Source organism: Mobula birostris, chromosome 24 (genome assembly GCF_030028105.1).
Source record: "Mobula birostris isolate sMobBir1 chromosome 24, sMobBir1.hap1, whole genome shotgun sequence".
Taxonomy (NCBI): Eukaryota; Metazoa; Chordata; class Chondrichthyes; order Myliobatiformes; family Myliobatidae; genus Mobula; species Mobula birostris.
Window position 1 is genome coordinate 51,959,557 of NC_092393.1, and position 21,225 is coordinate 51,980,781.

Here is a 21,225-nt window from a genome sequence, read left to right on the forward strand (position 1 = left end):
CTTCTTAAATTGATGAACAAAAATAAGCATTTGATGTCAGTAGATAGATTTTTAGCTCGTTCTTGGTTCAGCTTATTACCATGGAAAGCTTTGCCACATTACTTGACGATCACTCCTGATTTGCTTGATGTTCTGCAAGGAATCGTTCACAGATTGAAGGATAGATGGATTCCACATGAAAAGGTCTGTGTTTGTGGAAAACTATTTTGCTTAATATTCAGAGCAAGCTAATGAAAATGAATTGAAATTCCAAGCCTCCACATGCAGTGAAAACGTATCGGACATTATGATGTCCCTTTGAGCTGTAACTCATTTATTTTTAAATTGGGTCTTGATCAACTGCTTCTAGTTCTAAAGCAATGTATATAATTTGTATAATTGATTACAAACTTTTACAGTCTTTGCAGGTAAACTTGTAGCAACTGGTTTTCTCTAGATCTTTGCAACACACAAGATGCTGGGGGAGCTCAGTAGGCCAGGCATCAAGGAAACGAGTACAATCGATGTTTCGGGCCGAAAACCTTCGGCAGGACTTGGCCCAAAATGCGGATTGTACTCTTTTCCTAGATGCTGCCTAGCCTGCTGAGTTCCTCCAGTATTTTGTGTGTGTTGCTCGGATTTCCAGCATCTGCAGATTTTCTCTTGTTTTTCTCTAGATCTTTGGCAATATTTCATTTGGCTCATTGTTCTGGTTTTAATTTATGCTGGGCTCAGAATTAGGATCGATTCATCAGTGTAAAAAGGTACCGGTTTCTGACCAAGCTTGATTTTCCATTTACTAACATTGTGGGTTTCATGGGTACTAATTTCTTCCTGATTTTGCCTACTTGTGAACAGTGATTCTTGTTCAAAACTTAGTCACTGTGGGCAATGTTAGCCATTTGCTAAGCAAGGCTTTGCCCAGGACCTCATTGGTCAGTTATCTGAAGAGAATTGTGCCTAGGGTACCCCCTCCATGTTAGAATAGGGTGAGCTGGCGGGTCTCTGGCAAGTCTGAGCAACTTGAAGCTCAGTTGAAGATCCAGAATAATGTGACTTGTTTCTAAAGCATTCCTGAAATACTTAATTTGATTTTTTTTTAATCTATGGAAACTAAACACTCTTCTCTAAATCAAAATCTGCATGTCTTGTCTAAAATGGATGATTCAATCATCTGCAAAAATAGGGTTAAAAAATAACAGAATTTTCCTTAATGGAAGCACTATCAGGACACAGGAAGTAGTTTTCTACTCAAGTAACCTACACAGTTTTGGGCTACTTTAATGTTTTCAACTAATTTACATGGTCATTTATTGTTTCTTGTTGACTGAACCCTACAAACTCAAAGTCCTACAGGCTCGAAATTTTAAATCAGGCTGAGATATAAAATCAGATAAACTAAACTGCCATTCTTCCTACCCTGTCTGCCTTTTACCCCACCTGTCACCTGCCAGCACTTGTTCCACCCCCTCCTTCCATCTATTTATGTTAGCCATTGTCTTTCCAGTCCAGATGAAGAATCTCGACCCAAAGTGTCAATGGTCCATTTCCCTTCACAGATGCTGCCTGACCTGCTGAGTCCTGACGAAGGGTCTCGGCCCGAAACGTCGACTGTACCTCTTCCTATGGATGCTGCCTGGCCTGCTGCGTTCACCAGCATTTTTATGTGTGTTGCTTGAATTTCCAGCATCTTCAGATTTCCTCGTGTTTGCGCCCTTAAGCACTTTGTGTGTTTGTCCAAAATCTTGACCTTTTTATTCCTAATAGCACTTCTATCTTGTGCACTTATCGTCTTTCTGGGTTATCATCATGTATCATTTGTTTACCTTTTATCCTGACATCAGTTTATTTCTGCATCTGTAACTAGCTACTTTCTATATGTTTTTTACCTGAAGATCAGTTCTTATTGCCAAGGAATTTATCTTTATGCACAGATACTTATTATTTGTGATCAGTGTTTATGCTAAATTAAATGGACTACAAATATGCTATATCAACAAATTGGTTCAATAGCATGTATCTCTCCTTCTCAAGGACTGGCACATGTTAATTTAAAAGCTCCATCTTCATTACTCTTCTTATCATCTTTGTGACTTTGTTAAAGTAGTCATTCCAATCTATTTGATCAAAGCTTGTCATCATCGCTTGCAGTTACATCCAGACTAGTTCTTAACAAGAACAAATTAATGTGAATAACTTATTTTAAATCTTGCAACTCTTCTTGTATTCAACGTAAAAGCATTGAGCTTATCACAAACTTAAGACTTTACGAACTATTATCTGTAGATATGGTAATGCCAATTTAAACAATAATTGCCGGATATATTCTGCAGTTTGAGTAGAATTTGTGGGGTGAGAATCAGTTAATGATTTGTAGTTATGAGAAACAAATCAAATAAATGAAGTTTTGATGAGGGGAAGCATTCTAAACATTCTATAAATGTTGCTTTATCTGGTAAATATTTTCAGATTTTGTTTTACTTTGTAAATGATTATAACTTTGTATCTTATTGTGAAGGGTATCTTATAAAAAGTACTTTTTGATGTCATAATCATTAGTTGTTTTTTCTATTTATTTGCATGTTGCTGGATTCCTATAGATATTGGATTGTGTTTTGAAATTTGCAGAAGGGAATGTGTACAGTGAGCAGAACAGGTACACAATTTCTGTTCTCCTTTAAATCCAAGTTATAGCTGAATGTCTATAGAAATATAAATGCTTAATTTAATTTCAGTATATGTTTAACCATGAGGCACAGATTCTAACTGGGAACTTTAGAGTGGTTAATTGAATTTCTTGTATTTATCTTGATGCCCAGCATAACCAGCTTCACTCAGAAAATAAAAACCAGATTGTTCTTAATTTCAATATATAGATTTCTGTGCATTTTGGAGATATCAAAGATAAAATTGTTCACCAGTTGATTTTGTGACTACTTTAAAAAGCAAGATTCCATTCACTGACAGTAAAAATATAGTTGATTTATTGCATGTACTTTTCTGGAAATCTGATATGTATAATTAATCATTAGAAATTTTCCAACTGATGAAGCTTTCTAATATGTTTACAGTGATAATTTTATAGGTATTTGATAATGAGTATAAATTTTAATGTATTTCTGCATCTAGGGAAATCTGTGATGGATATTTAAATGGATGTATAAAAGCCAGCTTGAAAATCCATGAGACCATTTGTAAATCTCTGAAAAAAGTGACCTCTAGAGAAACAATTGCCGCGTCAATTTTGCTGATGAGCAAACTAGCTAAATTAAAAAAAGCAAAGGTATCAATAAAAACAAATCATTGTTTGCCATTATAATAACTTCTGAATTAAATGTATTGAATATTATTGACTATTTTCTGGAGTTAGAATTGTTTTCTTAAAAGTTGTGTGTAATATTGGTGTATTTTGTGTAAAACTTGAAGGTTTTAATCGATTTTAAATTTACACAAATATGGATTGGAGAGCAAACCATTTTTAGAACAATAAATTGAGATTAGATAAAATAAATGATGATAATTACATTTCATTGCACATTTAATATAATAGTGCTTTAAGTAACCAGTGGACAACAAAGATGAAGCTTTTTTAAAAAATTTAGGTTGCAAGTGAGAAATCTCAAGACAAGGAAGGTCAAGAAATAATAAGCACTATGTTCTTAAAACTGACTTCGACAACAAGAGAATGGCTAAAGACTGTCCTCACTTCAAAATTACTACAAGTCCGAAATATTTCTCTCAATCAGGATGAATATCAAGTAAGCAGTTTTGTAATAAACTACATAAGTTTAACTGTATGAGTTTAACCAAATGGGACTGAAGGACACTTAGTTGGTGTTTTGTATTTGATGTGTTGCATTTTGATCATTCAAAGAGTCATTGAGTCATACACCATATGGAAACAGGCCATTTGACCCACCACGTCATGCCAACCTGTTGCCTTTTATGGATAGGTAATTTAAGTGCTTATCTTCAATTCTAATCCACCACTCTCTCAAGTAGTATATTCCAAGTACTCTCAACTCCTGAATGAAAAGGGCACCCCTCAGATCCCTTCTAAATCTCTTATAGCCCTTACCCTTAATTGAAGCCTTGTAGTTTTATTCACCTCTGATAAGGGGAGAAGTTTTGTGCAGACTACCCTATCTATACCCACCATAATTTTACATACATCTATTATATCCCTTCTTTATCTCATTTGTTCTAGGGAAAAGCTTCCTTTCCTTCCTAGTCTCTCCTCATAACTGAAAACATTCTTTCTCAAGCAACTTTCTAGTGAATCTCCGCTGCCATCTCTCCAGCAATCCTCACATCTTTCCTATAGTGTGGAGTTCAAAACTGTATCTGAACTGTGCAAATATACTGTACTTTATACTTTATTGTCACCAAACAATTGATTCTAGAATGTACAATCATCACAGCGATATTTGATTCTGCGCTTCCCACTCCCTGGATTACAAATCGATAGTAAATATTAAAAATTTAAATTACAATCATAAATAGAAAATAGAACAATGGAAAATAAGGTAGTGCAAAAAAACTGAGAGGCAGGTCCGGATATTTGGAGGGTACGGCCCAGATCCAGGTCAGGATCCATTCAGCAGTCTTATCACAGTTGGAAAGAAGCTGTTCCCAAATCTGACCGTACGAGTCTTCAAGCTCCTGAGCCTTCTCCCGGAGGGAAGAGGGACGAAAAGTATGTTGGCTGGGTGGGTCGTGTCCTTGATTATCCTGGCAGCACTGCTCCCACAGTGCGCGGTGTAAAGTGAGTCCAAGGATGGAAGATTGGTTTGTGTGATGTGCTGCACCATGTTCACGATCTTCTGCAGCTTCTTCTGGTCTTGGACGGGACAACTTCCGTACCAGGTTGTGATGCACCCTAGAAGAATGCTTTCTACGGTGCATCTATAAAAATTAGTGAGGGTTTTAGGGGACAGGCCAAATTTCTTTAGTTTTCTCAGGAAGTAAAGACGCTGGTGGGCCTTCTTGGCAGTGGACTCTGCTTGGTTGGACCAAGTCAGGTCATTTGTGATATTCACAATACATATAAAAATTTTGGTAAAATCATAATTTTAACTGCATGAATTCAGTCATCTAACGAAAGTGTAAGTGGATTCCATCTACAAAATAATGCTTCGTAAAATCCACTAAAGGAACCAGATTAGCTCTATAAAGGTCTCTAATTTTTAGTGATAATAATACCTAAATATTTAAGAGTCCATAACTTTAAAAAGAATGTCATCATATATAGAAGCAGAATCATTTAGAGGAAATAATTCAGTTTTATAAAGGTTTAGTTTATATCCTGAAAACTTTCAAAATTCATTTAATAATTTCAATAAACTAGGAATGGATTCTTCAGGATTCGAAACATAAGCTAAGAGATCATCAGCATAAAGGGAGGGGAACGTCGACTCAGACCATGAGAGGCCTGCGTTGGGCATTTTCATGCCTTACAAGGCGCAGATTGGAAGTCTATGTGGGGCGCCACTCCTCGCACAGACTAGAGCAATGTGTGATTAAATGCCTTGCTGAAGGGCACAAACACACTGCCACAGCTGAGGCTTGAACTAGCGACCTTGAGATAACCAGACGAACGCCTTAACCACTTGGCCACGTGCCCAACACAGCATAAAGGGAGATCTTATGAATAGTCCCATTTATAGAAATTCCATAGATATCTTTAGCTTCACGAAGTGCAATGGCCAAGGATTCCAACACCAAATTAAATAATGGGACTTAACAGACATCCTTGTCTCGTACCCCGCGAAAGTCGGAAAAAAGGAGATCTGCAATTATTAGTAATAACAGTAGCAATGGGGCTTTTATATATCATTCTAATCCACTTATTAAAATTAGTACCAAAGTTGAATTTCTCTGAAACGTTAAATAAATATTTCAATTCAACTCTACCAAATGCCTTTTCAGCATCAAGAGAAGCAACACATTGGGGAGTCTTAGAAAAGGATGAGTATATAACATTTAACAGTCTCCGAGTATTAGAGAAGGAATAACAGACTTTTACAAAACCTGTTTGGTCCTGAGAGATAATTTTAGCTAGAATATTCTCCAGTTGATTAGCCATTATTTTTGAAAGAATTTTAGCATCCACATTTAATAATGAAATAGGTCTATATGAAGTGCAATCAGTAGGGTCTTTATCTTTCTTAAGAATTAAAGAAATAGAAGCTTCATAAAACGTGAGAGGTAACTCTCCTAACAAAAAAGAATCTTTTAAGCATTTCCAACATATATGGAGAAAGCAATTTTTCAAATTTTTTTATAAAATCCACAGATAACCATCCAATCTAGGAGCTTTACCAGATTACATTGAAAGAATAGCTTTCTGAATTTCTTTTTCAGTAATAGGAGTATCAAGAGTTTGTTGATCTTCAACAGATATTCTAGGAAAATGCTGTGTACATACATCTATTGATGCTTCTGGACACATCTTCAGTGATGTTCCTGGAATCATCGGGTGTTTCGGGTCTTTCAACATCATACAACCTCCTTCAGGTGACCCAGCCGGGGCTGATCAGACCCCAACTTGTGCCCAGATGGCTAGCTACTTATGACTCCATAGCTCTCCTCTTTTGAGCCACAGCCATCTTGAGGCCCTCTCTGCCGCATTGGTGGTACTGCGGATGGCTCTCCTCTTCCTCTCTCCCTCGATGCCCAAAATGCTGAAGGCTCTAACTAAAGAACGGGCTATGAATCCCCTACAACCACCCTGCACTGTGAGACACCTCGCTCTCCATCCAGACAATAATTGTTGTCATGGCTTGCAGCTTCCTATCAACCCCTCCCTTCGCCGTTGCCTCCAGAATTTGGTTAACATCTTCATCAAACTGCTTCCACAGTGAAGTCATGTTAGCTGCAGGCCATTTGATCCGCCTCCTGTTAGACTTCATGTTAGAGGGATTAGTTTGCAACACTTGGAGGTTTCGGGCACTATGGGGTGACTCCGGGCCTGGCCCCTCCTTCGTCTCACCAGGTTGGACGCCTGCGCGTTGTGCTGCTCCTGCTCCCACCAAACACTTCATCCTCGCTTGGTAGATCTTCAAGCCACGATCGTTCTTGCAGATTTTGCCACATGCACACTGCTTCCTCATCGTCGTTTGTTCATTGCCTGGGTCTGATGTCGTTGTGTCCATCCGACTGGGGTGCTCATTCTCCCCCCCCCCCCCGGGCACCCATGGGGGTATCTTTTCCTTAGATTCTTTGTAGCTTTTGTGGGGGTCCTCCTCTCAGACGACACAGATTGGGTTGCCAGCCCGTTAAATCAATCTTTTTTAAAAAGGCATTCATTTTAGAAGGACCAACTGGAAACTGAGATTTTTAAAGTTCAATGTAAAAGTCTTGAAAAATTTTATTAATGTCTTCATAATTACAAGCTAAACTACCGTCTCCCTTACAAATTTTTAAAATTTGTCTTTTAGCTCTAGCTGTCTTTAATTGGGATGCTAATAGCTTATTATTTTTTATCTCCAAACACATAAAATTGAGTTTTCAGTTTAAGCAAATTTCTTTCAATGGGATAAGCTAATAGTAAATTATATTGTGATTGAAGTTCAACCCTTTGTTTAAATAAACCAATGTTAGGAGAGATTGCATAAATGTTATCCAAGTCTTAAATTTGTTTTGAAATCTTATCTAACTCTATTTTTGTCTGTTTCTTAAGCTTAGCTAAATAGATTATCCGACCTCGCGAATATGCTTTAAATGTATCCCATATAATCAATTTCGACACATCTCCCGTATTGTTAAAAAGAAAAATTTTTTTTATCTAAGTCTCAATAAATTTCACAAAGTCTGAGCTTAGTAATAAATATTCTGGAAAACGCCAAGGCAAGTTTGCAATACCGACATCATTCAATTCAAAACCTCAGCTTAAAGGCACATGATGCGAAACAACGATAGTGTCATGTTCACATTTCTGGACTTTGGACAAAAATTGGAAATCAGCTATAAAATAATCGATTCTCAAATTTGTTTTGTGAACATGTGAATAAAAGGAATAATCTCTGTCATTAGGATGTAGATGTCTCCAGATTTCGATCAAACCATAATCGATTTTAAAAGAGTTAATAAGTGATGCTGAACAACTCAGAAACCGCTGATTGGTTGAACTCTTGTCAATCAAAGGATTTAAACAACAGTTAATATCACCACCCATTAACAACATATGTTCATTTAAATCTGGCAATAAACCAAATACGTTTTTAAAAAAAGGACCATCTACATTAGGTCCATATAGATTAACCAGGACAATTTTTCTATTACAAATTGTTCCTTTGACAATTAAAAATCTACCATTAATATCTGACACAATGTCTTCTTGGATAAATAAAATATTAGATTTAATAAAAATAGATACTCCCTTTGTTTTATTTTGACAAGTGGCATGATATTGAATGCCCTTCCACATTTTAAAAAATCTATTTTGATCGCCTGTTCTGATATGCGTTTCTTGAGCAAAAATTTTATCAGGTTGGAATTGATTAATAATTTTAAAAGTCTTCTCTCGCTTAATAGGATGATTCCAGCTACGTATGTTCCAACTAATAATGTTTATCTGTTTAACTACCGTAAAATATTTTTTTAACACATAAATACACGCATACCAACACGGGCTAATCAAAAATGGCGGTGATAAGTATAACCATATAGAAAACACGCATGCTCCGTAATAAGGAAAAACTGAAAAAAACTGAAATTAATCCTACAATGAAACCTATAGTTCAAAACTAACCCCAATCCTCCCACCATCCCAAAAGCTAGAAATCCGGCAAAGAAAAAGAAAAAGCTGGAATGCGTCCCGATAGAAAAAGAAAAAAGAAACAGAACTCCGTGAGCTGCCCAATTTATAATAGTGATTTTAAAAGTTTTCCTTAATTCCGCGCCCCCCCCCATTTACAAAAAAAAACACACGGTCCTAAAATAAGAAAGCCCTGCAGAGGAAAAAAAAGATATTTATGCTTAATCATTAAAAATAAACTGGGGAATGCAAAAACAATCTCCAAAGATGTCAAAACAATAAAATTAAACCTAAACAAAAAGAAAAATGTCTATGTAGTCTCTAATGAAGAAAAATCGGCGCCATTATCCCTTTGACTTACTGCCCAATAACAAAAAACTGTTTTTAGAAGAAAAACTGAGACTAATTATCTATTTACTAAGCATTCCTCGCTATATGTCTTTATAAACTATGAAAACTATCACTTAATTAAGAAGAAAAGGAAAGATAAAAACAAATAATCAAACCAGTTAACAACCTGTCGGCTGTTTTAATTCACTCAGTATACCAAACAGATTTCGGAAAAGTCATTCATCAGTTAAATCAAGAAGTTCACACCTTCTTTAAATGGCCCATTGATCAAAGGACATCTTCAACATATCAGAAATCTCCAAAGCTTGTTTTCTTTCAGAAAATTATTCAGCAGACCTAATATCATTCAAACCTCGGCCACCTCCAAAATAGAATTAACATAGTCCAATGCCGCATTGGGATCCGAAAAACACACATGGAGTCAAATCTTTAGGAAATAATTTTAATCGGGCTGGATAGCGAAGTGATGGGAATAATCCCTTATCATGGGCTATCTTCATAGCTGGAATGAATTTGAACCGCTGTTCCGTAACTTCCGGTGGATAGTCTTCATAAAAACGAATCTTGGACCCCTTGACTTTAAAAACTCTGTGTTTCCTTACATATTTTATGATTTGGTCTTTAACTTTAAAACGAAGAAAGCTGACCAAAACTGACCTTGGTTTATTCGGATCTTGAGATTTCAAAGTGAAAATTCTGTGTGCTCTTTCAATATCGGGAGGCTGAGGTAAAATATCTGGAAACTGAGATTGAAACAAATTAGCAAAATCATCTAATAAATCCCCACTCTCAGATCCTTCCTTCAGTCCAACAATTCAAATGTTATTCTGACGAGATCTAGCTTCCAGATCGATAGTCTTGCATTGAGACTGTTCCAAGCAGGCTGAAATATCCGCTATCTGCTGCTTCGACTCTTTAAGTTCAGAATTCAAGGAAATAATATTTTCCTGTAGGAAATGAAAACTCTGTCGAAATGACTTCATCTCAGAAGTGTTATTATCTATTTTCATGCCGAGAGCCATCAACGGATGTTCTAAACGCTCAGCCCAGACAGGCATATCTTCTGATTTTTCTTTCGAAGTTTTTCCCTTTCCATTGCTGGATTCAGAAAGCTGCCTTTGCACTTCGTAAGGATTGTGACATAATGACAACTATTCCCCTCTAAGATCCGACAATTAAAAGTTAAAAATTCAGAGTTTAAACTGGGGAAAAGGAAGAATTAAACGCAGCCACACAAATTGTGTGTTACTCCATTAGGCAGCAGGCAGAGGTCCATAGAGTATTAATATGCCAGATATTCACTGGCTTGTCGATGCTCCTTTTTGTAGTAGTTGGGTGATTGTCTGATTTGACATTATAAACTTGAGATTAATTTTGGGCAGTAAGATGCTCAGAATTTTTGAACTTCACAGGAAAGCTTAGTTGCCACCAAGGCCTTTGTTAGTTTGAAGCTGCCAACAAAATCTTTCTTTCCGACCAATGAGATCAATCTATCCAGTGACAATGTGGACGAGCTGAATGGTAGGTCCTACCATTGAGTCAGTATCTTTCCATGCAAGTAACAAAGTTTTAACACTGCAGCTACGTAAAATGTAACTTCATTTATTGCACTTCACCATGTTTCGTAATTTAAATACACAGCTCATCTATTAATTAAATAATCCTGCTGATGCCAGCTTGCGCTCTTTGATGATAGGTGCTGTATGAAAATACTTACATCATTCCAGCCAAATAATCAACGCAAGGTCAGCATGATGAGTATGCCTTCATCCTCAAGTAATTACCTAGTCAATTGAACTGGATTAACAGCAATGAACTCCAGTTAATCTGTCACGTCATAGCAATTATTTGCATTGAATAGGTTCCCAACCCATACATTAATAATCATCTTCATACTCACCTGAATTATTGATGAAAGTTGATTCTATTGATATATTAATGTTACCAAACTAAGCTTCCCCAGTATCTTTCTTCCTTCTCCACTGACTCATAAGATGCTATCTTCTATTCAGTCTAGAGCCAAGTTGCCCAAACTGCAAACTACAAAAGCAGCCTATTTCTATTTCTGTAATGTTGTCTGTATCTGCTACTATCTTCATCTATAGAAAAAAAAATAGAAAAATAGAGGGCTATGGGTAAACCTAGGTAGTTCTAAGGTAAGGACGTGTTCGGAACAGCTTTGTGGACTGAAGGGCCTGTATTGTGCTGTCGGTTTTCTATGTTTCTATATTCTGCTAAAAGTACCTTTGTCACTCCAGTGTCTTAACAATGCTGTCCAATTTGGGCACTTTTTTGCTGTAGGTAAGGGGTTTGTGAATCTTGTTTCTTTTTCGTGGGGAGAGTTGATGTCTTTTCTTTCATCAACACACATGGTCTTTCTGTATTTAATGGCTATCTAAGTGTGGACAAATATCAGAGTTGGTTGCACATGCATACTTTGACAATAAACTAAACCTTTGAACTTTTTCCTGTCTGCAACCTTGCTCATATTAACACTGACCTCTGAGAACTATTGGCTCATGACCTTTATTTGCCTCAAATTTGCTATTTGCATGACAATTTGCCTACCTTTATAGCCTCTATTTTCTATTTCTATAATTGTTTCACTCCAGTCAATTGCTTTATACTGACCTTTAATATTACTTTGGCACACCATTGTTACACAATTGCTTATGGTCAAATCTGTTCAAATTCCTTCCCAAAACCACACCACATCCCATCAAAACACACTTCGTGAGACAAGTTTTGAGCTGTTCCTTTCCAATAATTCCACTTTCAGCACTGTTTTAGCCCTCCATTTTGTGAAATACATTGGGCACCAGGGCAGGAAAGGATTCTCAATATTCCTAGATTTCAGTGCTTTAAAAGGGATAGAGAGAGGGGAAGAAGGGGAGGAGGGGTGGCATTACTGCTCAGGGATGCTATTACAGCTACAGAAAGGGTGGGTAATGTAGCAGGATCCTGAGTCAGTATGGGTGGAAGTCAGGAACAGGAAGGGAGCAGTTACTCTATTAGGGGTATTCTATAGGCCCCCTGGTAGCAGCAGAGATACTGGGGAGCAGATTGGGAGGCAGATTTTTGAAAGGTGCAAAAATAACAAGGTTATTATCATGGGTGACTTTAACTTCCCTAATATTGATTGGCACCTGATTTGTTCCAAGGGTTTGGATGGGGCAGAGTTTGTTAAGTGTGTCCAGGACAGATTCCTGTCACGGTATGTTGACAGGCCGACTAGGGGGAATGCCATACTAGATCTTGTATTAGGTAACAAACTGGGTCAGGACACAGATCTTTCAGTGGGTGAGCATCTGGGGGACAGTGACCACCACTCCCTGGCCTTTAGCATTATCATGGAAAAGGATAGAATCAGAGGACAGGAAAGTTTTTAATTGGGGAAAGGCAAATTATGAGGCTATAAGACTAGAACTTGCGGGTGTGAATTGGGTTGGAGTTTTTGCAGGGAAGTATACTGTGGACATGTGGTCGATGTTTAGGGATCTCTTGCAGGATGTTAGGGATAAATTTGTCCCGGTGAGGAAGATAAAGAATGGTAGGGTGAAGGAACCATGGGTGACAAGTGAGGTGGAAAATCTAGTCAGGTGGAAGAAAGCAGCATACATGAGGTTTAGGAAGCAAGGATCAGATGGGTCTATTGAGGAATATAGGGAAGCAAGAAAGGAGCTTAAGAAGGGGCTGAGAAGAGCAAGAAGGGGACCTGAGAAGGCCTTGGCGAGTAGGGTGAAGGAAAACCCCAAGGCATTCTTCAATTATGTGAAGAACAAAAGGATGACAGGAGTGAAGGTAGGACTGATTAGAGATAAAGGTGGGAAGATGTGCCCGGAGGCTGTGGAAGTGAGCGAGGTCCTCAATGAATACTTCTCTTCGGTATTCACCAATGAGAGGAAACTTGATGATGGTGAGGACAATATGAGTGAGGTTGATGTTCTGGAGCATGTTGATATTAAGGGAGAGGAGGTGTTGAAGTTGTTAAAATACATTAGGACGGATAAGTCCCTGGGGCCTGACGGAATATTCCCCAGGCTGCTCCACGAGGCGAGGGAAGAGATTGCTGAGCCTCTGGCTAGGACCTTTATGTCCTCATTGTCTACTGGAATGGTACCGGAGGATTGGAGGGAGACGAATGTTGTCCCCTTGTTCAAAAAGGGTAGTAGGGATAGTCCGGGTAATTATAGGCCAGTGAATCTTACGTCTGTGGTGGGAAAGCTGTTGGAAAAGATTCTTAGAGATAGGATCTATAGACATTTAGAGAATCATGGTCTGATCAGGGACAGTCAGCATGGCTTTGTGAAGGGCGGATCATGTCTAACAAGCCTGATAGAGTTCTTTAAGGAGGTGACCAGGCATGTAGATGAGGGTCGTGCAGTGGATGTGATCTATATGGATTTTAGTAAGGCATTTGACAAGGTTCCACACTGTAGGTTTATTCAGAAAGTCAGAAGGCAAGGGATTCGGGGAAATTTGGCCAGGTGGATTCAGAATTGGCTTGCCTGCAGAAGGAAGAGGGTCATGGTGGAGGGAGTACATTCGGATTGGAGGGTTGTGACTAGTGGTGTCCCACAAGGTTCTGTTCTGGGACCTCTACTCTTAGTGATTTTTATTAACGACCTGGATGTTGGGGTAGAAGGGTGGGTTGGCAAGTTTGCAGACGACACAAAGGTTGGTGGTGTTGTAGATAGTGTAGAGGATTGTCGAAGATTGCAGAGAGACATTGATAGGATGCAGAAGTGGGCTGAGAAGTGGCAGATGGAGTTCAACCCGGAGAAGTGTGAGGTGGTACACTTTGGAAGGACAAACTCCAAGGCAGAGTACAAAGTAAATGGCAGGATACCTGGTAGTGTGGAGGAGTAGAGAGATCTGGGAGTACATGTCCACAGATCCTTGAAAGTTGCCTCACAGGTGGATAGGGTAGTTAAGAAAGCTTATGGGGTGTTAGCTTTCATAAATCGATAGAGTTTAAGAGTCACGAGGTAATGATGCAGCTCTATAAAACTCTGATTAGGCCACACTTGGAGTACTGTGTCCAGTTCTGGTTGCCTCACTATAGGAAGGATGTGGAAGCATTGGAAAGGGTACAGAGGAGATTTACCAGGATGCTGCCTGGTTTAGAAAGTATGGATTATGATCAGAGATTAAGAGAGCTAGGGCTTTACACTTTGGGGAGAAGGAGGATGAGAGGAGACATGAGCGGTATACAAGATATTAAGAAGAATAAATAGAATGAATAGCCAGCGCCTCTTCCCCAGGGCACCATTGCTCAATACATGGCTTTAAGGTAAGGGGTGGGAAGTTCAAGGGAGATATTAGAAGAAGGTTTTTTGCTCAGAGAGTGGTTGGTGTGTGGAATGCACTGCCTGAGTCAGTGGTGGAGGCAGATACCCTTGTGAAATTTATGAGACCTCTGGACAGGTATATGGAGGAATTTAAGGTGGAGGGTTATATGGGAGGCAGAGTTTGAGGGTCGGCACAACATTGTGGGCCGAAGGGCCTGTACTGTGCCGTGCTATTCTATGTTCTGTGTAACATAAATATTAGCTGCTGTTGTCAGATAATAGCTCCTCTTACTTATGCAATCTGATGCCACTTGATGAATTTGATTGATTTAAACCACATGGAAATAAAATTATGTGTTTCTAATCTTCCACTTGTAAAGGTATGGACCACCTTTATAACCTTAGACCTTGGAAATGATGAATGGGCTTCTTTTTGGAGTGAAGAACTCTTGAGTGACTTAGAAGGACGAATGAAGAAGGTAGTGTATGATGTCAAATGATGTCATGAATATAATCTATTAAAACAGCAGTATTTATCAGCTTCACTCAATCTTTGCTAAACACTGGGGTAACATTTAATTGCTCTTATCAAACCTATTGTCCGGCCCTGGTACATTCATGGCAAGAGAATGTGTTCAGCCTATTCACCTGTAGCAGTGAGGAAAAGATGGTGTCGTTTGTACATTTCATGTGCACTTCCCCACAGAATATCTGAGTGGAAAATGAAATCAAAATGTGGTCATAGGTAATGTTTCATTTATTGTACAAACCAGATAACAATGCACATGTATTCTTGGTAAATGCACCACAAAATAATTTTTCTGATTATTTTCTGAGACATCTGCATAATAGAAACACGTTTTTGGAAATGAAAATAAATTATTAACAAAAATTTGCCACTGTACATTAATAGTCTGCAAAGTGAGTGATTGCTTTCTATTGAAGAATGTATACAAAGGCTTCTTAGAACAAGTAATGTAATTCTATTAGAATATATTTTGTCTGAAAGCAGTTTCTTTACTTTTTTGACATACGCTGCACCCCACTTGTTCCGCATTTTGTTAATTTTGAGATTGTAATCATCTATTAGATTAAATAAGAAAATAACAATTTTTCCCATCAGGAACAACCAATCCATCAGATTGAAATCTACTGCAAAAAGATTGAGGAATTAAACCATCAGCAGCCTTTGATTGCAAAATGCTTTGAGAAATGTGCACTTGATGCTACGCGTACTATATGCCAGGTATTGTCATTGTAAAACTGTTCTTAAAATCTTAGCTAATATTCATCCATTTACAAACAGACTCATACTTTATAAATTTACCCTTCCAGAACAAGTCTGAATCTCATCTTATAAATACATTGTGGAATTATGATCTAAGCAAATTTGGAAAATTATTGTCAACAATAATTGAAAATTCCTGGGAAAAAGATTACAGTGGAATGTTTTTGGAAGATACAGATTCAGTTCTCAATCATTTACTTAACTGGTCAGCTGGACAAACTATCTTTGAATTACCTGGTATGGTAACAATTTTAGTATATTTTATACATTTAGTTAAACGTAAGAAATCATGCCTTGACACTGGTACAGCCGTTCATTCAGATCATTATATCTCAGGGACCATTTTGCCATCTGCTTATGGCTGTTAAATGTGTGTTGATCAGAGCAGAATTGTCAATGAACCACTTAAACCAGTTCTATTTCTATTTCTTCCAATTCTGATAAAAGGTCATCATACTCTAAAACAGAGAATGAAAGAGGATTGCATTTTTGTGGCGTATAGATGGCCATCTCCAAGAACAAAGGGACAAAGGAGGAGGGGAATTGGGAAATTATTATAGTAGGTTCAGAGTAATAAAGAATTGTGAAGGGGTTGAAAAACAAGATAGGAGGCAAGTGGTGTTACAATTTTAAACACAATTTAGTTAAAAGCTAATTTTTTGACTTTCATTCTGGTAAGGAAAGGTTCCCCAGGAAGCTCAAAGTAAAAGGAAAGTTCTTTCAACAATTCTTTTTCAAAAAGCCTTTTCTTTATCCACCTATTGTGCCTGATTAGCTTAATAAGTAGGGAAATTCCTGTCCTTAGAGTCATAGTGTCATAGAAAATTACAGCACAGAAACAGAATTTTGGGCCCATCTATCTGTGCCAAACCATTTAGACTGCCTAGTGTCATTGACCTGCACCCAAACCACAGTCCTCCTATCCATGTAGCTATCCAAACTTGGCTTAAGTGTTGAAATTGACCTTGCATGCACCACTTGTGCTGGCAGCTCATGCCACACTGTCACACTTCACCCTCGGAGTGAAGAAGTTTCGTCCTTTCACCCTTCAGTCCTGAAGAAGTGTCCTGGCCCGAAACATTGACTGTTTACTCTTTTACATAGATGCTGCTCAGCCTGCTGAGTTCCTCCAGCATTTTGTGTGTGTAGCTTATCATTCTATCTTTGTTGCCTTGTACCATTCTGGTTTCATTGAAACAGCTCTTATGCCCGCCACCTCCAAGAGACTCGCTTTAAATTTCTGAACTTGTTTTTTCACTGCCGAGATTCATATTGACTATTGTACTGCAATATTGTGTTCCCTTATCTGCTGCTGTGTATGAGTCCTCGTTTCAACCCAACTGCACCCTAGACTGTTGTATTCAATAGTACTAAGCAGATGTATAATGGGGAGTAAGCACTGCTTTTATGGAATTCTGCTGTACTTGACTCCCTTGATCATTGCACTTGTCTTCCGTAGGGTCCAAGGGAACAGCTTGTGAGGCCCTAGGGATTTATTCACCCTGATTTGCCTCGGTAGGAAACACCTCCTCCTCTGTAACCTGTACAGGGTCCAGGAAGTTGATGCTGCTTTGCCTCACTTCTATTGACTCTGTATCTGTCCCCTGTGTCAATACAGATGTAAAGAATGCATTTAAGATCTCCCCCATCTGTTTTGGCTTTACACGTGGATTACCATTGTGGTCTTCCAGATAATCTATTTTGTTCCTAGCATTCCTTTTGCTCTGAACATACCTATAGAAACCCTTGGGGTTCTCCTTCACCTTGTTTGTGAGAGCAACCTCATGGCTTCTTTTAGCCTTCATGATTTCTTTCTTAAGTATTCTCTTGTATTTCTTGTAATCCAGAAGCTCCTCATTTGTTCCTACTTGCCTATACGTGCTATGTACCACCTTTATTTTTGTCTTAACCAGGGTCTCAATATCTCTCGAAAACCAAGGTTCCCTACACTTGTTAGTTTTACCTTTTATTCTGACAGGCACATACAAGCTTTGTACTTGGAAGTTTGGTTGATCACTGAGCTTGGCAAAATGTTTACAGATGCTTTGGCTCCATTTGAGAAGCAATCATCAGTATGCAAACTTCCAAATAGCCAACCTGAACTACCAATATTCCGCAATATTTCAAAAAGAGCTTTGTACACTCAAAATGTCATTTTTGAAGGCCTTCCACTTTCCAAGTACACCTTTGCCAGAAAAACAGCGTGCCCCAATCCACACTTGCAAGATAATTTCTGATAATATCAAATTGGCCTTTCTCCAATTTAGAATCTCAAGCCGCAGACTAGTCCTATCTTTCTGCATATTTACTTTGAAACTAAAAAACTGGTCACTGGATGCAAAGTGTCCCCCCACACTTCCAGGAATCTCGTTCTCACCCACAGAACCTCCTGTCCATTCCCCTAACTAACGAATCCCCTATTACCACAGAATGCCTCTTCTACCCCCCCCCCCGCCCCCAGCCCTTCCCTTCAGAGTCACAGAGGTAGACTCAATGCCAGAGACCTGACTACTGTGACTTTCCTCTATTAGGTCAACCCCCCCAACAGTATCCAAAGTGAAATGGCCACAGGGGTACTCTGCACTGGCTCCTTAACTCCTTTCCCCTTCCTGACTGTCACCCAGTTTCCTGTGTCCTGCACCTTGGGTATAACTATCTCTCTGTATGTCCCGTCTATCACCCCTTATGCTTCCCGAATGTTACAGAGTTCATTTAGTTCCAGCTCCAACTCCTTTATGCGGGCTGTTAGAAGCTGCAGCTGGATGCACATCTTGCAGTTGTCGTCAGGGACATTGGAGGTCTCCCTGCCTTCTCACATCTTGCAAGAGGAGCATTCCACTATCCTGCCTGGCATCACTACTGTCCTAGCTGAGAAGTTATAAAGAACAGAAGGGGGAAAAAAGTTAACCTATAGCTTTTCTTTTCTTTGCTTTCTTTGACTGAAGCCTCGAAGAGCTAAAGCCTTAAGATCACCACTATGACTCTTCCCATTCAGACTCTGACTGCTGCGATGATGTTCTTTACAGAACTATTTCTGAATTATCAAGTCTTGAATGATACAAGTTTTGTTTTAATTGAAACTTTATAAAATTGAAAACTTTATTTTGAGGTTTGTTTCACTACCTGTCCCCCTCCTTAATAAATCCATCAAAAGTTGTATAATGGGGCATAATGCTTGTTGTGATTTAGAAATTTTTACAATGTTATTTTTTTTCCCACTATATGCTCACCTCTACGCCATTGTCACCTCTTCCAGCTCTTCAGAGCTTCTACTGAGACTGGTTTCAGTTAAAAGCTCAAATTTTCTACCATTCTTCAAGCACCATAGCTTTTCAGATTTTGGGATATTATGCTCTAATTCATTTACACCCTAATTGTTAATCCTCATTCAGTGATCAAAATGTATCTACATCACTTTGAAAATACTTGTTCTCACGTCCAAGTCGCTGAAATATAGTTGACTAAGTTGTTGCTTTTCAATCTGCTGTGTACAAATCTACATGGAGCTGGTTGGATTTTAATAATGGAGGTGATTGAGTTAGGATGTTCACATAAATGCATATCTCTAATGGATGTGCTAACTTTTCTGATCATGGGGCTATAGTAGTCTTAAAAAGAGTGGCCTTAGATGTTATTACGCATATACAGTAGTGCTTATTTTACTAAACATTAGCAAGTGCGGGTTTCTTCCGAAAACACATTGGTCAAGCAGAATGCCATGATTTTGTCATTATGGTCAGTTTAGACACTGTGAGCCAAAGATTGTTTCCATAAGACCATAAAATACAAGAGCAGAATTAGGCCATTTAGCCCATTGAGTCTGCACTGCACTGTACTGTTCCCTTATTCCTGAGCAAAAATGAATGTGCAATATGTGCAATCCTCCTGAGTTTTTTTTAAGTTGCTGTTATAAACTGAAATTATCTTTAAATTTTTGATTTCATATCTCCTCTACCTGATACAATTTTGTCTGTTTTGAATAGGAATGAATAACAAAGTCATTGAACAGCTGTCGAGTAAAGCTAAAGGTCTGATGGAATTGGCAGAAGATGTATTGCGTGAGGTGATAAGCAAACTTTTGGATGGCTCTATCCAAATAAAACATTTAGAGTGTATCTTAAAAAAGAAGAACAGCTTTATGTCTCTACACATGACAAGTAAGATGTTTTGGTTCGACTGTTCCAATATCATAAAATGGTATCTCCATATGAAAATAACTGAAAGAAATGTATGGGTTTTTATATGCATTTATATTTTGGCAGAACAAGATGAATCACTCAAAGACATAAATCTAGTGTTGACTTGGCGACAAGAAGAATTTGATAAATACGTTGAAGAGAAAAATTGGGTGGAAAGTCTTTTGCAAATGTGTAGAAAAATCTATGAATATGTGAAAGGTATCACTTTTGATATTACCTTTATTTAAATCGTAAAATGTTTTCAAGTTTGGATTAAGGGTTTTGCACTCTAGCTGTTGTATATGGAGAGGGAGTGACAAAAGGAAGCCATTGTTGATCTAGGCACCTGCTGTGTGATTTTTGTGACCAAAAAGGTAGTTTTACAAAATGTTTAAGTTCTGTTTTAGGATGAAAACTTGTATTTCTGCAAAATATTAGTTTGATTTTCTCTTTAATTGTAGTAGAAACTGGTGAACCTGAAAAATTGCTTGCAGATGATGTTCGATCAATGAAGTTAAGTGATGTAGTGACTGTAAAGCAGATGGGTACTGAATATTCAGCACCATTCTCCCCAACGGTTGGTTCCTTCTTGTTAAGTGAAGAGATAAAAGAAATGGCAAGAAACATTCACCGATTTAAAGAAAGCTATATTTTTCAAGTGTTCTGGGAAAAGCAGGCACGGAATTTTTGTGGAAAAAGTGAAACAAATGAAGAAGAACCACCATTATCCCTTGAAAATGTTTGTACCAAGATTTGGGATCCATGTTTTGACCAGTACAAAAGAATTTTTGCAAAAGTAAAGGAGGCCAGTCTTACTTTTGCAGAGGTTGATAACCTCTTTAAATACTATCGTGGTAAATATGATGATCTAAGGAATGATTTAAAAATTATGTGTAGAATAGACACGGATAATGAAGACAACTGGATAGAAGAGCGAGTCCGACAAATTAAGGAATACAATGAAGTACACTTGGCAGTTAAATCTGCCCAATTAATTGCAAAAATCCAGAGTATTTTTAACCTTACCGGAAATTTCACTGTTCTGGAAACATTACTAACTGTGGTAAGTGTAATTATTTAAGTTATTTTCTTCTTAATTTCTTCTCTTCATAAGGTATTCACTCTTGTGTGGGCTAAGATTTCATAGGACCTCTTTCTCTCTGAAATCAAATCAAAACCCACTATTCTTAAGCCAAAATACCTGCTGGCAGTGACTGTCATAACAATAATAGCACTGTTGTAATAAACTGTAGCTTTCTAAGTGATCCATTGGTGTAGGATGAGTGATTCAAGTGTGTCTTAATTTATGAAGAAAAAAAATAAGGAAGTTAGCTTTTAAGAGTTAATTTGAAGCTTTCAGGATAATACATGAGATTTATG

The 21,225-nt window shown here is 38.1% G+C and overlaps 1 protein-coding gene across 1 annotated transcript in view; it reads left to right on the plus strand.

Moving 5' to 3' along the window:
- Positions 1-21,225, plus strand: part of LOC140187263 (E3 ubiquitin-protein ligase rnf213-alpha-like) — a 261,376-nt gene that overhangs the window by 74,285 nt on the left and 165,866 nt on the right. Inside the window, exons 8-13 of the mRNA XM_072242396.1 lie at positions 14,760-14,858; positions 15,503-15,625; positions 15,715-15,904; positions 19,651-19,824; positions 19,930-20,064; positions 20,307-20,908. Of these exons, the coding sequence (XP_072098497.1) occupies positions 14,760-14,858; positions 15,503-15,625; positions 15,715-15,904; positions 19,651-19,824; positions 19,930-20,064; positions 20,307-20,908 (1,323 nt within the window). The remainder of the gene's footprint in view (positions 1-14,759; positions 14,859-15,502; positions 15,626-15,714; positions 15,905-19,650; positions 19,825-19,929; positions 20,065-20,306; positions 20,909-21,225) is intronic.